The sequence below is a fragment of the Stenella coeruleoalba genome, assembly GCF_951394435.1.
Source record: "Stenella coeruleoalba genome assembly, chromosome: 7".
NCBI lineage: Eukaryota > Metazoa > Chordata > Mammalia > Artiodactyla > Delphinidae > Stenella > Stenella coeruleoalba.
In genome coordinates this window covers 9,828,616-9,851,081 of record NC_137153.1, presented here as the reverse complement: position 1 = coordinate 9,851,081, position 22,466 = coordinate 9,828,616, and the positions used below count along the sequence as shown (strand labels likewise).

Genomic DNA, 22,466 nt, shown 5'->3' with positions numbered 1-22,466 from the left:
AGAATTTATGTAAAATTCTCTTCCATTTCACGTAATTGTTCTTAGGGATAAAAATACACCAAAATCAGGCTTTAAAAAAGTTATCACCCATATTTCATGGGGACGATGAGCCAGTTTCCTAATGCACTTTCCAGGAGGCTTAGGAGGCTCATGCTTAAGGGCTCTTTATTCCGGCTCTGCCCAGACCCCTCCTCTCCTCAGCACAAAGATCTGAAGCCAGACCCGCAGCTGGGGGGCTGTCTAAGCCAATGCAGGGTCCTCAGGTGCAAAAAGGGACACTAGGAGCACCCGCCACCTCTGTGGAGCCCTGGGCATGGACCACACGTGGCAGGTAGAACTGGGGGTGCTTTTCCCACATTAAGTAGTTCATGCAGAGACCCCAAAGGCAGGAGAGGACTGCACTGCAGGGGCTTTCTACGTGGCAGAGCTCAATTTAATGAAATAAAGTTAAAGGCCATGGCATGCATGTTTTGGACCTCCAGAGTCAGATCCTGAAGTGGTTTCCAAGGCAGAGAAATAGTTCCTCTTATTCTATGAAAGTTAGTGTGTCTTATATACCTTGCAGTTAATCTTTTAAGTTCATTTGTATCCTTATAACACTTTAGATATCTGTTATATCACTTATAACATCACTTACTTTATATTCGTTTTTAAAAAATGTGTCCATCTGGGCTGTTAGATTGGGAACTCCTTGATAGCAGTGCCCATCCCCATCATATCTGCACCACACTGTCTGGCACAGAGCAAGGCCTTAATAAACGTGGCTGGATCGAGTTGGTAAACTAGTACGTAAAACTGACGTGATTTAATGTCTGTAGTACAGAAGCAATCCACACTGAAGTACCCATTTCTAGCAATCTTGAAAGCATTTAATTTTAAGCAGCTCTAGTTGAACTTGGTTTTGAAAGACAAATCTGACCATCATTAGCAAATGGGTTTTGTTTTTTTTTTTTTAATGGAAGTTTAACTTTCCTCCTCTGTATTCTAAAATGCTTCAAGAAGTTTGCTCCACAGTCAGCCCATGACTGATACTCACTGCTCGCTTATTAAATGCTAAAAATCTTTTTGCCATTCTTTTCCTGTTCATTTAGCACTTTGAGATACTTGTGACATAGCGAATAGGATATGGGCCCTGGAGTAAGACGGACTGGGTCCAAATCCTGGAGTGACTTTGGACAGGTCCCTTTCACCTTCCCAGGCTCAGTTTACCCATGTGTAAAAGGGGACCCTGATAACACCTCTCAGGTTCACGGTGAGGTTTAAATGACCGTGTCTGCACGTGTGTGTACATGTAACTGCCATGTAGCATCACTTATTGTTAATACAGAAGGTTTGCTCTTATTAGCAGGACAAAGTCCCTGAAGGAGCTCACAGACGCCTTCAAAGACAATGCAGGGGACACTTTTATTAAAAGTAAAGGCACATAGTTTTAGTTGGCAGTAACAGTTACTTCTAAAACTAATTTATTTTTTTTGCCAGTTCTTACAAGGGCTATAAATAATGGTTCACATCTTGCTTTCTTCTACTTTAAAAAACAAAGAAATTTAGTGCTATTAAAGAGTAAAAAAAAATTTAGTAAAAAGATGAAGATTAAGGTACTGGAGACCTCAAGGATTTCAATTTTCTCTCTGCGTTCCAGCTACTATTTTTAAATGCAAGCAATTACAAGGCTACTCACCAATTTATGACTTTAGGGACACAGAACACTGGTGTTTAAGCGCCTTCCAACTTAAGTGATTGATAGTGATAAAAATGCAACAGTGATGTAAACTATATACTTTGATAGTAAGTTTTCTAATTCCCTATAGGCTGAGTCTCATCAAAAATGAATTGTTAGAACAATAGAGATATTCTACTCTCTGCCCACCCCTCTTTAATGCAACACTGATTCTGGAAATTTTTTGACCTAGTGATTACAAGTCCATGGTACACTTAGCAGAAATAGCAGCATCCTAACAAAAAAGGAAAAGTTCTAGAATCTAATAGAAATGAGAACATTTAAAAATACTCAACTGCTTAATATCCCTGTGAATGATCTCCTAAGTCTTTGAGAGTTTAACTTTGGTTGACAGGTCTAGTATTTCTAGTATTTTAATATGCCCACATTCTTCGTCCACCAGAGAAACCAGAAATAAGTTGGACACTTAGTATTCTAAATAAATTCATGTAGCTGAAATGTTTTAAATGAAAAGGAACAAATGTTGACATCAGACATTGTCGACGTAGACGTACACCCAAGTGTCAGAGCCACTCGATTTATCTGCCCTGGAGGATAAATGAGGTTTGACTCACAACATTGGAAAACCACGTTCACAAGAAGCAATGGGCCCCTGCCCACTCGGCACCCCACGCCCCCACCCCACATCCCTGGGTACCTTCAATGAACACCTCGGCCGATGTGGTGTCAGAGCCACCGGGGTTCGCGGCCAGGCAGGTGTAGCGCCCTGTGTCGTCCTCAAAGGCCTCGGCTATGACCAGCGTGTGCAGGTCGCCCCCGTCCCAGCGGATCTGGATGTCGGGACTGTCGTGCAGCTCGATCCCCTCACAGAACCATCTGCTGGCCAAACGGAAGTCCCAGGACAGGAGGGAGAGAAAGAAAAAGGGGACGTTTAAAATAATAAAGCAGAAGTGAAAGGCGAGATGCTATGTAACGAGATGCCTGTCTGATAAAAAAAAGACCTGTGTCCGTGTTACTAACCTTACTAAATGCTATTACATTTGAGACCATGAAATGCATGGCTAGACAATTCCCATGGGGTTTCTTTGTCAAGCACCTTGTACATTTCATCAACCTGGAAATAAGGGACATCACCACACTGGGAAAGACCATTTCAGTTACAAAATGAAAAGAACACAAGTTCCAAGTGTCTTACAAAAATGTTTTATCACCAGCGCCTCTCACGTCTATTACAATTTTATCTATTGTTCTTATCTAAAGAAAAATACGAAAGTAATATAAACATTGTGCTCAAAATACTTAATGTAGGGCTTCCCTGGTGGCGCAGTGGTTGGGAGTCTGCCTGCCGATGCAGGGGACGCGGGTTCGTGCCCCGATCCGGGAGGGTCCCACGTGCCGCGGAGCGGCTGGGCCCGTGAGCCATGGCCGCTGAGCCTGCGCGTCCGGAGCCTGTGGTCCGCAACGGGAGAGGCCACGGCAGTGAGAGGCCCGCGTACCGCAAAAAAAAAAAAAAAAAAAAACTTAATGTACAGTATCAAGGGAGACACTGTCATGTTACAGACCCTGGGCAGCAATGTTCCTGTTGACATGGTCAGCTGGGCAGGAACAGAGTTAACGCCTTCCACATTTCTGATATTTAGAGAACCTTCAAGCAGCGTGCCCAGCCCCCATGATGCGGGCAGGGGCAGCAGTGCTCTGTAATTCATTCTTGCTGGTCTCACCCCTTCCCATCGACCAGGCCCTTGGTATGGGAGGTAGCAGGTGGCCAGACTGTTTCTATGCGGGTTCCCCCTCACACCCTTTCCTTTATTCCCTGAGCACCTCAAACTCTCAACAGGATTTTTACAAAAAAATACAAAGCTGCCCTAACCCTCCTCCCCACAAACGTGATTTAGTTTTAAAGAAATACGAAGGAACGTGCCACTGACAACTAAAAGGACTGAATTCTCTGGGAGAGAATTGTCCATTTAGCTCTTAATCAGCACTGAGAGATTTTCCCTGAGTCTGATCCTCTATAAAATTCTTTGGACTTGGCATCCTTTTTATGTCAGTGAAAACTAACCTTTTCTGCATTTAGATAGCATAATATAGGCTTCTGTCTATATTTAGTCTGAAAGTTAAGTTAATAAAACAAGCCAGTTTGCTAATACTTAGCATATTAACTCCAGAAACTATATTAAAAAAATAAGTACGGGATATTTGGAAAAGAACAGACATGACTTCGGGAATTAAAAACCATATAAAGGGCTTCCCTGGTGGCGCAGTGGTTGAGAGTCCGCCTGCTGATGCAGGGGACGCAGGTTCGTGCCCCAGTCCGGGAAGATCCCACATGCGGCAGAGCGGCTGGGCCCGTGAGTCATGGGAGGCCCGCATACCGCAAAAAAAAAAAAAAAAAAAACCCAGCCAACTGAGCATCTAATGCGATGCAAGGTATATTGCTTTCGAGGCAGTTGAGAAGGGCAGTATTTCATGATTCTGAGTAGTTTGTGCTTTCCTTTGTTTTCGTAAAGTCCTGGAGAACATTCTGGCCGAGAACCATTTTCTAGTCCCTCCTTCTCTGCTCTTTCCACAATCACAGGCCAGATCCTCACCCCGCCACCCCGCCCGGAGAACTGTCTATGGCTCCAGTGTTACTCGACCTGAAGTCTTTTAATTGAGCTCTTCATCCCTGGCAAGCTAGGGAGTCTTTATCCTGTGGCAGGTGAAAGCACTCGACACTCTTCCCTACATGAACCATTCCCTAAACTTTAGATCTTTATTGTCTGCTTTCCTGTAACTTGGCCCAGGTTTTCTTTTCTATCATGTTCCTATCCGAATCCTGTTTCTGTCAGGTATCTGCATGGAGTTCTCGTTTCCTATGCAGCCCTCACGTATGACCTGCTTCCTCTCTGCTCCCTGCAATTCTCCCCTCACCCTCGGTGCCCATCCCACCCTGGAGCTGCTCTCCTCACAAGCAAGCGAAAGGTGCCTTCAACGGACTCAGCTCTACCGAGCACACGCTTGCCGGGCATCTTCCACGTGGACAGCGCCATGGCAGGTACTAGAGGCCTGGAAGAGTCGAGCCTGGTGGACTCTGGAACCGGCCAGAGTCTAGGTGTCTGTACGTTACCTAGGGTGAGTTACACTGCCATAAAAGATAAGAACCAACTGTCAGAGGGAAAATGAGGCCTGAAAAAACACAGTTAAGGTTTAAAAGAGAGGACGACTGATTGCCTTGGTTAGATAAGCTCCTTGGGACACCCCTGCCGGCCACCCCAGGGCTGTGACACCCTGACCTCGGGCTGTGCACACAGCCTGCAGGCCACCACCTGCTTTCCTGAGGCCCGTGAGCCAAGCCATGGTTTCCATGTTTTTAAAGGTGAGGAAAACAATCAGAAGAGTTATTTTGTGACACATGGAAATTATATAAAGGTCAGATTTCAGAGTCTATAAACAAAGTCTTGGGGGATCACAACCGTGCCCTTGAACTAACACAGTGTCTGTGGCCACCTTTGTGCTGCAGCAACAGCTGGGTTGCTGGGCCAGACTGCACGGCCCACAAATCCTGCAACACTTATTATCTGGATTTTACAGGAAAAGTGTGGTCCCTGGACCAGGGAGTGGCATCAGCACCATTTAGGAGCTTGTTAGAAATGCAGAATCTCTGGAGGTCTCGCAGAAAACTAAAAACAGAACTACCACATGATCCAGCAATCCCACTCCTGGGCATATACCCTGAGAAAACTATAATTCAAAAAGATACATGCACTCCAATGTTCACTGCAGCATTGTTTACAATAGCCAGGACATGAAAACAACCTAAATGTCCATCGACAGAGGAATGGATAAAGAAGATGTGGCACATATATACAATGGAATATTACTCAGCCATAAAAAAGAATGAAATAATACCACATGCAGTAACATGGAAGGACCTGGAGATGATCACAGTAACTGAAGTAAGTCAGACAGAGAAAGACAAATATCCTATGATATCATTTATATATAGAATCTAAAATATGACACTAATGAATCTGTCTATGAAACAGAAACAGACTCACAGACATAGAGAACAGACTGGCGGTTACCAAGGGGGAGGGGGTAGCAGAGGGATGGATTGGGAGTTTGGGGTTAGCAGATATAAGCTTTTATATATAGAATAGATAAACAACAAGGTCCTACTGTATAGCACAGGGAACTATATTCAATATCCTATGATAAACCACAATGGAAAAGAATACTTTAAAAAAGAGTGTGTGTGTATATATATATATATATATATATATATATATATATAAAACTGAATCACTTTGCTGTACAGCAGAAATTAACACAACATTGTAAATCAACTGTACTTCAATAAAAAAATTAAAAATTTAAAAAAATAAAAGAAACGCAGAATCTCGACCACCATCCCAAGCCCACTGAGTCGGTTCAGACCCCAGTGATTCACATTCATGTGAAGGGGAAGCAGTTCCGGTCTGTCACGCATGGACCAGGCCAGCCTGCATCACGGGGCCTGCATCATCACTTCTTGAGCAGAGAAGCCGTTTCGTATGTGTTCTGTATCTGCAAAAATATGTTCTGTTTGTTTCTCTCTCCTCTACACTCAAAAAATTGTAGCCTTATTCACTTGACAATTGATACTATGTCACTTCCTATCCTCCGTGGTGTTTCTTTATATCACTATCTGAGGCCTAATGCGTTTAGGCCTTACTTCCTCATCCAGGAAATGGACTCTCTTTCATTGATCCATAGTGTACTGCACCTAGTTGGTGCTTTAAAAATACTTACTACCTGCCACTTGTTACTTTAGAATATGCTGCCCAAGAGAAAAACAAATGGTGAAGGCTCTGTGGCCTAACAGATTTGGAAGATGCTACCTATTATGTACATGTATATGTATATATCGCTCCTTCATGTAATTAAGATTTTCTTATTAAAGGCCCTGAGAAGTCCTGCAGAAAACAAATTAGTTTAATGTTGTTTAATCCAGCATTCGTTCATCTTACTTGGCCATGCGACTCTTTCTCATTTTGCATCTGCTAACATCCCGTGTGCATGTTGCACGATGCTTTTCTGGCACATTCATCCCATAGAGCCTGCGGTTTTTAAAAAATGAATTAAGACCAATTACAATCTGGGACTTCCCTGGTGGTTCAGTGGTTAGGACTCGGTGCTTTCACTGCCATGCCCCAGGTTCGACCCCCTGGCTGGGGACGTGAGATCCCACAAGCCGCATGGTACAGACCAAAAAAAAAAGACCGATTATAATCTGAGCAATGATGCTAAGTGTAAGCCTGAAGAACATGATCGGGAAGCACAATAAAGTACCTGAACTACACTGAACACTGGCAAAAAGGTTCAGGTACAAAGGCACTCTGGCCACAGCCTAACACACCTATCTGGTCTTGGGGATGGTGCCTCGTGACACCAACATGGCACGTGGTGATGCGGGTGGTGCTTACAAACCCCAGGGATGACCTGGCTTTTGCTTTTTAAACACTCATGCTTTTTGTTCTCCAGCTCCATGGACGACATTTTTAAAGCATCTTAGGTTGTAGCACGTAGAAGAAATAGCGCAGACAAAAGACTAAATTTCTCTAAATCAGGCAGCAAGCCTAAGACTTAACGTGAGTCATTCTGTGGCTTCGACACCATCAGGGAAAGTCAGAGCGTTACGGGCCCAGGAACTGCCACGGGGCCAGTTCTACACTGTCGGGATGGGGGCTGTCAGGGTGTGGCCTGGGGGAGGGGAGAGGCTGCAGATATCGAGATGGGGGGCCTCCCTGGGGCACCAGGCAGGGCCCATGGCTCCAGCCACTGTTCACATAAACGTGTGTCTGGTTCACGGCTGGAGCTGCAGTGGCCTCACAGGGATGTTCGGCAGAGACCGTAGGAAAAGTCGTTCACCTTCCCGGTCCAGGCTCTTCATCTGAGGACAGGAGACCTCGCTATAAAGCTTCATAATTCTGAGGTTCTTGGTGAAATGAAAAGGTTGTATATTTAGTGAATGCATGAAAAATACTTCAAGAAATGATGGAGGAAATTATTTGATGAAAGGTGTAAGTCATGAACGGCTTTGCTTCTTTGAAGGGTCCGAGCATATCGCGGTGTTTCTGAGGCTATGCACCCACGTCGGGTCCCTGACCTTGTCATGACCCCCACTGAGTCCTTCACCTTCTACGGAATGAACTCTGCCCCTGCCTTTCTCTCCCACGAGGACAGAGGCTTCGGCGGGGCCCGGCCTCATGGCCGTGCTCACGCAGCTCCCCAGGGCTGTGAGCTCCAGCCCCGTGTCTGCACACGGCACCTACTTGGCAGGTCTTTAACCGTCTGTGTTTCTGACGCTTTGACGTGCTGGCCTGGCTGACCCTGGAGACGTGGCCCCTCCCAGGGCTGCGGGTTCCTGGAGACGGTGAGTGACACCTTCAGGCTCCTTTCCAGTAAGACTCACCAACCCAGAGCCCATCCCCCTCCCCCCGCAGGCCCTCCCACTCGGCCACCGTGCACCTGCTCTAACGCCCACAGCCAGGCACTGACAAGCAGGACAGCCCCGAGTCCAGAGCTGATGGCCCCATTCAGAGCAGCCCCGGGGCCTCCCCCGCCCCACCCACCAACCTTTCCTGCAGGGACACAGTGAAGGCCCCCCCTCCCCTTCCACTCTGCCTCCCGACCCACCCTGGGGACGCCCTGTCCTCCCCCACCCCATGGCGCAGGGAGCTCCCTGCTCTGGGGCCTGTGAGTAATACAAGCGTTTCAGAGGCATCTCCTCCTGACCTGTCAGCCTCACCACACCTGAATGATGACAACACCTGCTTTTTCATACACTGAACTCATCAGAGAAGAATAAGCTTACAAATGAAGACAGGCTGGAACAGATAAGTCGTTAAAATAACACCTGTGGGGCTTCCCTGGTGGCGCAGTGGTTGAGAGTCCGCCTGCCGATGCAGGGGACGCGGGTTCGTGCCCCGGTCCGGGAGGATCCCACATGCCATGGAGCGGCTGGGCCCGTGAGCCATGGCCGCTGAGCCCGCACGTCCGGAGCCTGTGCTTGGCAGAGGGAGGGGCCGCCAAAGTCGTATCTGGTCATTTCTGCCTGAAGATGTCCACAGAGGGAAGTTGATCTGCTCTCACCTACTCAAACTGAAGTGCAGCTACAAGGCATAGCATGAAACTCAAAATCATCAACTCCACGCATATATCAGAGGAGGAAACCGGTCTTCTCCACTCTTCTGTAGCCGATCAAAGACACATCACCTTCTTATGTGACCTAAGAAATCCTGAAGGTTTGAAGTCTGGACACCGCGAGGCAGCGGATGAGCTAAAGTCACTTTATTTCATTAAATTTCTTAACATTTCCATCAGCTGCCTGGCAAAGAACTCGAAACACTTACTATTCTTTAAAGAAGAGGTAAACGTCAGGGCTGTCGATTCAGTTTTGACCTGCAATTTATCCTCCATTAAATTCTTACTGCTAGCGCGGCTTAAGACAAGCTACGACATAAACACACAAAATCAACGCAGCCCGGGTGTGGGGAAGGCACGGCACGGGTGTGACACTCCGCCGCCACCACCACCACCACCACCACCACCACCACCACCACCACCACCACTCCCCGCCCTGTCCCGAGGCAGACGTCATTAACAGATCAGAATGTCTTCAGCTAGTGGAACCAAGTGCCTCGGAGTGGCACGCGACACAGCAACCGAAGCGCAAGCCTGTAATGGAACACATTGCCGTCCTCACCTTGGTCTCCTAGAAAACACATTTCACTTCCCTGCAGATCCTGAAAGCTGCTTCTATTTATTACAAGGTGAGAGTGGAAAGAGACCTTGGTTGAGATGCAGCCGTGTGGAAACGTGTCCTGTGCTAAGACAGAGCCTACTCGGGTAGAATTCTGCGGAAGGGCACCTGGACGTTTTTTCATCCCATTTCTAATACCCAGAAGCCATTTATTTAGTGGACAGGACACTGGACAGCACATTAGAAAATCAAATCCAGCTATCTATATACCCATGCTGTACCTCTGATAAATTTCAGTTTCCTGTCATACTTCTAATCTGTTACTATAAAATGGGAAACACGTATAATACAATCTCACAGTTAGGATGAGGTGATAAAATGTTTGGGAACAGTGATGGTTCTTAAGGGCTTATTTGATTCCAATGAAGGGAAAGAGAATGAATCCTTATTAAATGCCTATTATACGCTACGTGCTTTGCAAATACGGCCTCGTTTTACCTTCCCACAACCTTGTGAAGTAGCTGTCATTGTACTGAGGATACAGGCAGCTCCCACGTATCTACAGAACACGGACGATTAAATCCAGACCATCTGCACATTTCCTTTTCCTCAATACTTGTAGTTTCACCTTTCATGGAGCCTTTTACTATGGATAGAAACAAGCTGTGACAAAGTTTCCTGGTTCTTCCTCTAACCTCTGTGGAGCCACGAAGCTGCTATGTAATTGCCACCCGGCAGCAGCTGAGAAGCAAACCTTGCCCATCCGTGTGCCTGGTAAATCCCCAGTGAAAAGAAGTGAGAGATGCCCGCGTCACAGCAACCCAGTTGAGACTGGTTGTCAGATTTTGAGGCCACTAAAGGGGGTATGAAAATAACCCTGCATTAGTTAGAAATAAAATGTAAACGGGTTAGGAGATGCGGTCTCGTTCATTCATCCGTTCACTCATCAAGCAATCATTTATTCATCCATCAGGGGGCTGACTGCACTTCAATTCCAACCCAGGGACTGGCCAGGGTACAGATGGCAGATAAACCGGGTTTTTCATCTCATGAGACTGGTAGTAGGGAAAACGGAGAAGAAATCCCAAGTACAGACATCAGCTCATCTAATGAAATTGGGTTTTCCTACCACATGCAAGCAGGTACTGCTTCAAAAATCTTTCAAGGTTGGTTACAGCCTCCAGCTTACAGATTCAGCTTGCTAGGCACAGAATACTTGGGTTGAAATCAATTTATTAGAGACAGGATAATGTTGATGGACTTCGTGAGTCTTGAATTTTTCCTTTTTATTCATAAAGGATTATAACACGTAGCAAAAAAAAAAGGACTGTAGCATTTAAAGCTCTATAAGATGGCGTATTTCTTTATATTATTCTGTGCTGGATTTTGAAATCAACAACGTTTTAATATACATATACATGTATATTTCTTCTTGTGGCCTGTCTTTTTCTCCTCGGGATTTTTTTCAAACGTTCCAGCCTAAAAAATGAGACACTGCCAGAAATTCAAGATTTCCTATTACGGCACCAGCAGGATGTGGTAGGATTGAAATTCAAGAAGGTGTTTTACACAGAAGAGTTTCCTATTTAATTGTTCACTTTCTACATTTCGAGGTGAGGTTAAATGTGATGGCTGACTTGGTCTGAGTCCGATGTTGGAGGAGACCGCCTGCATCTGACTGCAGTCCTGGGAACTCCTCGGTTGGGGTGGAGAGGGGTCAGGAGAATAAGCAAAATCAGGGGCATCGCAGCTGCTTCTGAGCAAGTGGCTGTCTGTGGAGACCACCAGAGGTTTCCATTTTGGACAGGGTAGGACAATTTTAGCGTTTACAATGTGGCTTTCCTTGTTTCCTGCCCTTCTGACCCCTGGCACCTGGCAGGCTGGCTAAGAACTGCATACTGGAGCTGGGATATACGTCTGGGCAAGCTCAGAACACTCTGGTTTTCCAAGACAGGGGAAGAGTGCTGGTTTTTATGACACTAAATTCAACTGCTAAATGAGAGGAACTAACAAATCCACTGGCAAAGTAGAGTTTATACTTCCCAGCATGGGAGACGGATAGTTTATGTTTAAAAACCACATATAGCAGCACTCGGCTTCCAAGCTGACTAGTAATATCTATTCCAGTACTACCACTTAAAAGGAAATATATATTTTAGGACTCACAGTTTCTTTTGGTGTCCTTATTTTTCTGTACCACAACGATGTGTCATGGAAATTTTCTGCACCCTGTATTTTAAACATGTGGCTTTTAAAACGAACAAATCTGACTTATAAAACTTACAAAGCTTCATCAGTGGAGCATGGCTAATATTCTCCAACGCTGCTAAGGAGAACGGTAAATCTCCGAAGTCAGTTCATTGAAACAAGGAGGCCTTATGAAATGAAAGCCTTTAAAAACAGTTGAGTTTTCCTTCTCTCTTATAAGGCAGTTTCCTGACGCTCATGGGGAAACCGAGTTACATTCAAAGTTTTCTGCTTTGCTTCTCCACTGATTCGTACTTCTCAGAAGAAGTCATCTGCAAAGGGTGTCAGTGGTGATCGCACAAAGGCAAATCCAGCCCACAGCGGCCCCTTCTCCGAAGCGCAAGCAGCCACGTGGCTTCATGCAAGCGTGTGCTTGGAGAAAAGGAAGAAACCGGCTTCTTTAATGCTCATATAATGGAAATAAAGGGTAGAGAAAACACCAGGGACGAGAGTGGTTCAGCAATGGTTCCATTTTCCAGGTGCCCTTTCTCCCAAAGGAAGGGCAGCTCTCTGCCCTGAGCTGGAGAAGCACCAACATGAAACTGGCAACCTCTGCCCAGCACGGACCCCGCTCAAGCCTGCGCTCACAGGCAGGCCGTGCGCCAGTATCTCGCTTCACGCATCCTCAATTAAGCACCAGTTAATTTTTATGGAGCACTTTTTGTCTTGTCACCAAAGATTTCTTAATTCTTTACATGTGTTCCCATGAACCACAAGACACACCATGTTTATTCTGTCGAGTGGATTTACAGGCAGACCAAAGTGAGGTTATTCCTCGGCTAAATCTACTACGGCTATAATTTCGTGACCGCTTAGCTTGAGGGCCAGCAGCTAAATCTGTGTGGACAACAGATGTACTTTAACCTTAGGGTCCAAAAGAGAGCAATAAATAGATTGATGTTTTGAAATTCAAAGCCCAGGAAATGATAAAATAGATTCTGAACTGAAACCAGACTCACGTCTAACAATTCAAATCTCTAATCATCACTTTATCTCCCAAGACAGGAGGATAGAAGATGTGGGGTGGCAGCGGGGGATCAAGTAGCCCAGAAAAAATGAAACTTCAAAAATAACTTGACCTTGTTTTGTTCTGACCATGAGAGGTCGCCTCACGTCTGCACCCTTTGAACAGGCAAAATATTTCATCACTGTCCCTAACACACAACTGTAAAAACAGGCAAGCGGAATTTACACCAAGTCCGCGTGCTGCCAGAAACTATTAAAACCTCAGGCTGCTGCTAATCGGTTCCACACTGAGAGGGTAGTTAGCGGATCAGGGCTGGGAGTCTGCAGTCCGGTTCTGGTTCTGCCTGGTCCGTAGACCAGCCCAGCTGAACAAGACCCCAGTCCTTCTCTCTTTGGGGCTGAGCTTCCTTGTTTGTGAGGAATGAACTAGACCCCCGTTTCCTCCAATGTGTCCCTAGAAAGTAGTTCTGCAGCCAGTGGGCAGATACCGTTGAAAAAGTCTTCTGCGGCCTATAGGTTTATGGAACACCAGGGAAACCAAGTTAAACATCTGTTTTTACTATATAACTTTTTAGCACTGTGTGCCAATGTGCACTGAATTTCCAAGACAGAAAGATGGCAGGCATCACTCTCAATCCTACTGGACCACAGAACACGTGCCTCGAGGATCAGGTTGAAGATTTAGCGTGATGTGGACACACACTGGGTTGAATCATCACTCAGATCCCATCTAACCCTACGACAGTGACATTTGATACCTGCCTCCCCTTTACGACTGCCTCTTCCAGTGCCCATGATGGCATGCGTGAGATGCCTCTTTTTCCACCAGCCCCAGAACGGGTTGAGTCCTTCTCTGGGCAGCCACTCCCAGTTGGCTAGACTTGGCACCTGAATCGAGACATATTTGCCATGCTTGATTTCACAGGCTATGTTTAAACATCATTTTCTTAGGAGTCAATGTGACACGCTGATTGCTAACCTCCCAACTATCCCTGACTATTAACTCTAAGAATTTTCCTTCCCCTTTTTTTTCTGACAAGCTGCCATTTTGCCATGGCACATGAAGTTACTGGGTTTTCCCTGCCTTTGGAAAATGCTCAAGGTGACCATACAATATAATGTCCAAGTCAGGGCATTTCTGAGTGAAATGACAGGAGCACACAGGGACTGTGGCCAGCAAAGCCGTGTAGACTTCACTGCCAGAGCAACGTGAAAGTGTGGCTTTGGCTTTAGTGGCTATTTTCACTCTGTAAATGTGATTCATTCCCACGAGTGGACAAAAGCAAGTCTCACGGAACACGAGGGGAGAAAGGTCCCCAAACCTCCTATCGCTCATTCACCAATTCCCAGGTTAAAAAGTAGGTTCATCCTCACTGATCATCTATGCAAGCACAAAACTCTGTCAGCTTGACCTGACAAGTCGCTTCAAAGCTACCTGCAAGATGAAAACATGCTGGATGTTTCCAAACCTTCCAAGCCTGGGAACCTGGAGGAGACGGCTTCACCAGACAGCAGCGGTGCGATTTCAGCTACGTTGTTGCTGCAGGTACAGCATGTAATCATTAGCTATTGTTGCAGCTCCAGCTGCACTCCAAAGGGGATAAAGTGGGAGGTGGTTTATTAGAAACACAGTCTTCTGTGCTTCTGGAACTTGTCCATCCCATACAATGATTGCCTCGGAATTAGGAAATCCCAAAGGGACTAAAACGAAGGCAGGGACGGGGCAGCGGGCCCTCCTGCTTCCTCGACCCCACGGATGGGTGGAAACACACACAGAACAGTTCTGCTCCGACTCCTGCAAAGCCCCAGAGTTAACTGCGTGTGACAAACCACGACACTGAAGACGGCTTTCCCCTCGGCAGGCGAACACCCCTCCTCAAAGCAAGGTCCAGGAGGCCTCACCTCCCACTCTTCCCAGTGTGTGAGCTGGCCCCCGGTTTCCGGCCTTGACGGTGCTGAGGGGCAGAAGACGCAGGGGCACCCCTTTCTGGAAAAGCTGCACCTTTTAGGGTTGAAAGGGCTTCCTTCTCTGTCTCCCGTCTCATCCCCAGGGAGCTGCAGCCGCAGGGGAATGAGAGGCAGCCCGGGGCAGGCGGCTCCTCGGCAGAGGCTGGGGCCTCAGGACCTCCCGTACCTTGAACCTCATGAGCCCAGCCTCCCCAGCCTCCGTGAAGCTGACGTGGGCGCTGAGGAACCAGACACGTGGAAAGCAGAGCGCGCGTGTGTGAAGTTCACGTGCATGCCGGCCTGCTCAGGGACCCTGTGCACACATGGGGCTCCAAGGTAAGTTTTTCCCAGGGGACCCCCAGCAAAGCCCAACAACCTGGAGTGAATACAGACTCTTGCATGTGCAGAAAAGTGAGCTGTTTTCCGGGACAGCCACCGGCCCTGCTCCGAGACTGGAGGACCTGCACCAGGGCGGGAGGGGCCGCGGGTGTGAGCAGGGCGGGTCGACCGACCGCACCTCGTTTTATTTGGCTGTTTGAACAACAAACAAAGTGGCAGGTTCCGCTGCAGTGGGCTTTTCTGAGCAAATTACCTACAGCAGGTATTTCATCCCAACAGGCTACATTTCTAAAAAGTGTTAAAATTAATGTTACAATCGGATGCAGACTTAAACCCTTTTCTTTGAAAAATGTATACACTTCCATGATGAGAAAGCTCTCCTTTCTGACCCCCACCTGCATGCCATTATTTAAAGCTTATATTCTGCACGCCCCGAAGCTACTGTGATCACACAACACACAGCTTGTGAACTTCAGAGGGACTTGAAGACTTGGCATAAGACAAAACAAGACAAAAAACTCTGAAGCCCTCGCGGGGCAAGGGGCAAGCCTTTAGCAAACGCTATTTACTAGTTACAGAAAACGGTTAACAGTTCCTCTGCTTGGATAGCAAAGAAAAATATGTGCTTTTTGCATTTTAAAAATGTCCCTACTGAGAAGGCCTCCATGTGTGTCCTGTGCAGGAAAAGAACAATATACTCGAAATTTGTCTTGTGGAGGATTCTGATTCCCACAGTCCAATATGTGTCTGGGGACGTCCAGAGCCTATGAGCTCTGCCTCGGCCGCCCCTCTTTGGGGCTCCTAAGCGTCGCTTGGGAAGAGGAAGAGTGACCAGTATCTCACTCAGTCCTTTCAAGTCTGTGCACCTTGTGAGAAAGCCTTTCCTCACTACCTATCATTCTGGCAGTTCATCGGCTGGGGAGGTAAGAGTTTACTCTGCTCTGCACAAAGGTGCAGGGTCCGAGCTACACCTGAATGCTGTTTCACACTCATGCCTTTTCTCAATTCCTTTGCTAAGAATTATCAGTCTCCCTCTGATCTTAATGTTTCGTTGGTCCAGTTTTTCCAGGTTATATGAATCTAGGCTTAAAAACATTTGCCCGTGTACTACGTCAGATCCATTTTGAAGGATCTAAAAAAGTTCCCTGAGGTTTCTTATGGCTAAAATGATTCCCTACACCCAGAGCTGAAACAGATAGAAATGAGCTACTGAGTTCCTTGTCACGAGATCTACTGAAGGTGGAAGAACAGATGGCAGGTCCTGTAGAAAGGATCCAAGAACTGCATGGATAATTGGTTGGGAGACTAGGACGCCTCGGGCTCTGGCCTTTCTCTTAGCAAACAACAAGCAGCTGATGAATTAAAGTGGGACAAAAGATCTAAGCCTGCTGCACTGAATACTGAACTAATAAGAACCTGCTGTATAAAATAAATAAATAAAACTCAAAAAAAAGAAAGGCACAATCCTCTTAACTATGATGCACTGATGAGATTAGCCTTATTTAATCAAGATAATGAACTTTCTGGGGGCTTTTTAATTAGGATGGTTTATTAGGGATGTATTAACTGTTAAATGGAACTTAGACTCACCACACAGACTGCTACAACGTTTCCTCGTTTCTAAACAGTTTGTATCACACAATATCTTTTAACAAACGATTTCACACTTTGTACAAAAACCTGGGTCAATTAGAGTATTTCCTCTAAAAGAAAGGCTTTTGAAATTTAGTCATATTCCTTATTCATTTGATGTGTACTAAAGTTTCCATTTTCTTTTGCTGAGGTCCATGTTTGAGCTTTGTTTCATAGACTTGAAACATGTTTGTTAGGAAATCACATGCTCAAATTCAAATCCAACATGGTGTCACTTAATTTTTCAAAAGTGCATTTGAGAGCTCTGAAGAGACATACAAATGTTTGTCATTTAACTAAAGAATAATTTTCATGAAATTTATTTTGCAAATGTACTCTGATGGTTTTCTGAATATCCTACACTTCCCCCCACCTCCATTTTTTATGTCATTCTTATTTTTCCAACACTCTTCTTGGAGAAGAGTCACACCACCCAAAAGGAAAGAAAAATCCCGACTTCTGCTTGGTATTCGACCACCAGCAGAGGCGTCTGTATTCTCTGCAGAAGTGTGTGAGTGTGTGTGTGTGTGCGCGTGCGTGCGCGTGTGTGTTCACAAGCTCTGTCCCCTCCTTAGCATTGCAACCCCCCAGGCTTCTAGCTTCTGTGCAGAAGTTCCCACCTGCCTCTGCCCTGTCATGTATTGTCCATTCTCAGTGCTGACGGAAAACAAAACTAAAGTAAAACCAGCCCTTTAGGGCATTGTGCAGAATCACTCATCTTTAAATTTTCACTTTTTTTTTTTGCGGTACGCGGGCCTCTCACTGTTGTAGCCTCTCCCATTGTGGAGCACAGGCTCCGGACGCGCAGGCTCAGCGGCCACGGCTCACGGGCCCAGCCGCTCCACGGCACGTGGGATCTTCCCGGACCGGGGCACGAACCCGTGTCCCCTGCATCGGCAGGCGGACTCTCAACCACTGCGCCACCAGGGAAGCACTAAATTTTCACTTTTGTTCAAAAGTAACTCTCCTGAATACAATGCAAAATGTGTATTGTGCTCAGCATGCGTAATAGGCAGACACTCATCCTCACGACCTCTCACTTTCTGAACCGACCCCCCTGCCACTGAGGAGTAGGAATTCCTCCCTCTCCCTACCCTCTTCTACCTGTAAAGCATCATTATATTTCTAAGTGACTAAGAACTAAAGTATTTAATAGCTCTGAAGTTCTGGTAGGATTAGAAAGAGGTTTTTGGCCAGTGACTAAGGAGTTAAACTTAGACGTTTAAAGAAAATGTTAAATCTGTTGCCAGGTCGATTGCTGCAAAGTGAAAAGAATGAATTTGCCCAACACTCTGGAGCCTAATAACGTAATTGTAACTAATATGCTGAGGAGATGGAACGTTTCTCACACAGCTCCCCATGTGATTTATTGACCTCCGCACAGTAATTCTTCAGCAGTTCGTAAGACCAGAATTCACAGATTTATTCCTAACTTCAGGAAAAATTGACCTCACTCTTGAACTCTATGCCTTCTTGCATCAATCTCTGAATCGTAAATTAGCTAGGCTAAATCATCATCCCGAGAAGGCCTCCACCGCACTTCCTGGGGGACAGAATCCGGTTTTCCAAAGTTGGGACTGTATCACTTCATCTTTGGAAAGCCGCTTGTAAGTACATTTATATATTTAGCAAATAACATCATCAGAATGCACACACTTCACGTGAAGGAGGACAGAAAGGGAGAGTCAGGAAGTGTTGTTATGTGATGTGTGTAGGGTGTGCAGGATTCTTGGGGGCAGGTGGAGAAGGCCAGGGGCAGGAGTTTCCCACTTGGGAGCTGTTTGAGCATCTAAAAGGAAATGATAAAAATATAAGCTAACACTCTTATGCATTGAAAATGATTGTAACTAATATGGGACTAGGAATTGGTGTAACCTTTTAAGAAGAGAATTTGGCAACACGGGCATTTAGATACCCAGGCATCTGACCCACTGGTCTCATTTCTGGAAAGTTAGGTTCACACGAGGGCACAGGACACATGAAACATATATGTACATAGATGTGTGTTTTAGCATTTTTTAAGTATTAGGAAAACACTCATCTTGCCTCAAATGTCCTTGAGAGAGGAAATGGCCGTTCGATTTTGGCATCCCACACAATGCAGACTTTAAAAATCCTGTTAGATGAAGCTGTCAAAAGTGCCTCGTCCAGCCGTGAAGCAGCTAAGTCCGTGCGCCACAACTACAGAGCCCACGTGCCATGACTACTGAAGCCTGAGCGCCTAGAGCCCATGCTCTGCAACGAGAGAAGCCGCCGCAATGAGAAGCCTGCGCACCGCAACGAAGAGTAGCCCCCGCTCACCACAACTAGAGAAAGCCTGCGCGCAGCAACAAAGACCCAGCACAGCCAAAAATAAATAAATTTGTTTAAAAAAAAAATGCATCGTCCAGTAAAACCATAAGAGTAGAGAAGGGGACTAGACCTCTGGGGGGTCAGACAAGAAACCTGTAGCTTTTCGGTTATACTGAGCGGAGGGACTGAGGCTGAGCAAAGACAGAGGCCTTTTCACTTTTCACTGGGGAGCTTCCTGTATGATTTTTTTTTTAACCATAAGCAAATATTCCTTATACACATTAAGCTTATTAAAAATGTACAAAAAGGACCCTAAAGAAAAAAAAAACATGGCACCATTAGAATATCCAATCTATACAGCATTTTAAAAACTGAAAAGGAAATCTATACTTTTTAGGACAACGATGTCCTGTTAAAGGACTTGCATTATCGTTTTGTCAACTTCTTGTGGTCTTCGACCCGTATTCTATTTGTCTCTACCTCGTAAGGTTGTTAGAAGGCTTAAACAAGGTAATGCATGTCTAACCTTTGGTATGAGGCTGGATGCACTGTACTCGAAAAAGGCTAGCCAGCTGATACAACTTCTGACAAAAGCTAAGGGGACCATCCATTGTCGGGGCACAGGAGACAAGTTAAGAAAAGTCTCTGACTCTGGGTGAACACAACGGAATGCACGTCCTCTAGGTCAGCTACCTACACCCGGCTGATATCCTAATGTGCTTGAAATATTTGCCTTTATTCTTTGTCTGTGAAGCTTCCCACTGCTAGGAGGGCCACTGCATGCTTTCTAAAAACATGGTCCCGGTAAGAATTAAAGAGACTTGATTCAAGAAAACAAATGTTAGCATATTGTCCTATACACTTAAGTAGACGGTCCTGAGACTGGATCTCGTGATGCAAAGAGATGTTAAAAAAAACTCACACCAGCCAGGGGATGCTCTCATCTTGCTTCCGGGAGTGGGTGAAAATACCAAGTGCCTCAGAAATGAGCATCTGTAGAATGTGGCACGTTAGGGTTGAATTGTTGTGTTTCCTTAACGACCAAGCAGTAGTTTACAGGAAAATTCTTGGCTCTGCTGAGTCAATGTCCCAAGAACAGGATGCCTTTTAACCACAGAGTGATGCTTGCAGAGGTCACAGGGACCTGGGTTGGATCGTGAAGATCTAGCTGGGAGGACGCATCAGCTCCCCCTGGAGCAAACACAGGCCCGGCTGTGACGAGCCGAGGCCCAGCTCACACACAGCTTTACTCCGGGGGGTAGCGTTTGGACAAGGAGCTGCAAGCACACAGGCTACATAAAGTTTCCAGACACGGCCACGCGACTGTAGGGACGTTAGGAAGGTAGCTGTGGACTAGTGAGGTTGCTTCCAGCTACAACGGCGCAAATGGTGCTTTGTGTAGGAAGAGAGGCATCAGCACCTGGAAGGAGCATCTGTGCGGGGACCTTGAAAGCAGATGCTTGATGCAAAAGTATTCACGCCAAGCGATTCTCTATTGATTCTTTGTTTGTTTGTTTGTTTGTTTGGCAGCGCTGTACAGCTTATGGGATCCTAGTTGCCCGACCAGGGATGGAACCCGGGCCACCACAGTGACAGGTGGCGTCCTAACCACTGGACCGCCAGGGAATTCCCCAAGACATGCTCTAATAATTCCCCTCCTTGGATGTATTAGGACTAACTGGCAAACCTCTCACTTTCTAGGCAAACAGAATTTACACCTTGTTTCCTGAGAGCATCCTCTTCTAATAATTTATACCCATCAGGGCCAAGAAGCTTTCACTTATGACTTAACAGAGAATTCGCGTCTGTCTCTACAGTGCAAGGGCCCACGTTCTCCCTCTCTTCTGCCATAGGGTTCTGATTTTTCTCTCTCAGGCTGTGAAATAGCTGCTTCTAATGAATACAGACAGATGTCAAAACTGAAGCTGCTATTACTGAATTAGCAGCATTTCTCCAGCAGCCTCTGAAAACTGCTCAGTGTTCTCCTTTGTCTGGAATGTCGGAGGCTCTGGTGGGTGACAGAAGAAAAAAAAGTAGCTTATGGGACTTCCCAGTGAGAGCTGATTCTGGAACTCTCTGGAGCACATTAGCTCTTTACAGGAAGCAGACAAACCAGAAAAAAGGGGACAGTTCATGTCACATCACCTTTGGAAGCTCTTGCAACCCCAGAGAGCAGCCTGAGTGGATTGAAACAGGGAAGGGAAAAAGCAAAGTGGAGCAGCCTTGTTCTAAGTCTAGAGTTTGGATAAATAAGGAAAATGTGCAATTCAGTTCGTGGGAGGGAGTCGTTTCCCCAAGGGGTGCACTGAACAGACTAGTTACGTCCTGCAGGCCTGTGGGGCTTTTTGGCAAGTACTTTTGGGTGCATATATGCCACCCCCCAACCTGTTCAAGAGCCCCTCTCCCACAAGGCTTCTTACTGTTGCTGGAACCTACTGTTTCGATGTGTCTTCCCAGCAGCCTTAAACACATCTTTTTCTGTAATTTTTTTTTTTTTTTTGTGGTACGCAGGCCTCTCACTGTTGTGACCTCTCCCGCTGCGGAGCACAGGCTCCGGACGCGCAGGCTCAGCAGCCATGGCTCACGGGCCCAGTCGCTCCACAGCACGTGGGATCCTCCCAGACCGAGGCACAAACCCGCGTCCCCTGCATCAGCAGGCGGACTCTCAACCACTGCGCCACCAGGGAAGCCCATTTTTCTGTAAAATTTTAATAATCCTGCATTCTGAAGAAAAACAAATGAATAAATATATTCCACTGGAAAAAGTGATCCAGAGAATCTTGTCGGCATTGTAGTCAACACAGTCAGCCAAACCTTTCTGAAGAAATTAACTAAGTATCCAAGGAAATATTTTAATTCTAATCTTTACCCTTTTCCAGGACCTCTTATGGCTTTAAAAGGCTACTGCAAAAAAATGGGCAGAAGACCTAAATAGACATTTTTCCAAAGAAGACATACAGATGGCCAAGACACACGTGAAAAGATGCTCAACATCGCTAATTATTAAAGAAATGCAAAGCAAAACTACAATGAGGTATCACCTCACACCAGTCAGGATGGCCATCATCAAAAAGTCTACGAACAATAAATGCTGGAGAGGGTGTGGAGAAAAGGGAACCCTCTTGCACTGCTGGTGGGAATGTAAATTGATACAGCCACTATGGAGAACACCATGGAGGTTCCTTAAAAAAAACTAAAAATAGAATTACCATATGACCCAGCAATCCCACTACTGGGCATATATCCAGATAAAAACATGGTTCTAAAGGACACATGCAGCCCAATGTTCACTGCAGCACTAGCTACAATAGCCAAGACATGGAAGCAACCTAAAGGTCCATCAATAGAGGAATGGATAAAGAAGATGTGGCACATATATACAATGGAATACTCCTCAGCCATAAAAAAGAATGAAGTAATGCCATTTGCAGCAACATAGATGGACCTGGAGATGATCATACTAAGTGAAGTAAGTCAGACAGAGAAAGACAAATGTCATATGAAATCACGCATATGTGGAATCTAATTAAAAATGACACAAACGAACTTATTTACAAAACAGACTCACAGACTTAGAGAACAAACTTATGGTTACAAGGGGGGGAAGGGTGTGGGGGAGGGATAGATGGGGAGTTTGGG

The 22,466-nt window shown here is 45.9% G+C and overlaps 1 protein-coding gene across 1 annotated transcript in view; it reads right to left on the bottom strand.

The window, feature by feature from the left end:
• The window catches only part of PALLD (palladin, cytoskeletal associated protein), a 389,328-nt gene that overhangs the window by 237,436 nt on the left and 129,426 nt on the right, over positions 1–22,466 (bottom strand). Inside the window, exon 3 of the mRNA XM_079926090.1 lies at positions 2,376–2,554. Coding sequence (XP_079782216.1) covers positions 2,376–2,554 — 179 coding nt within the window. The remainder of the gene's footprint in view (positions 1–2,375; positions 2,555–22,466) is intronic.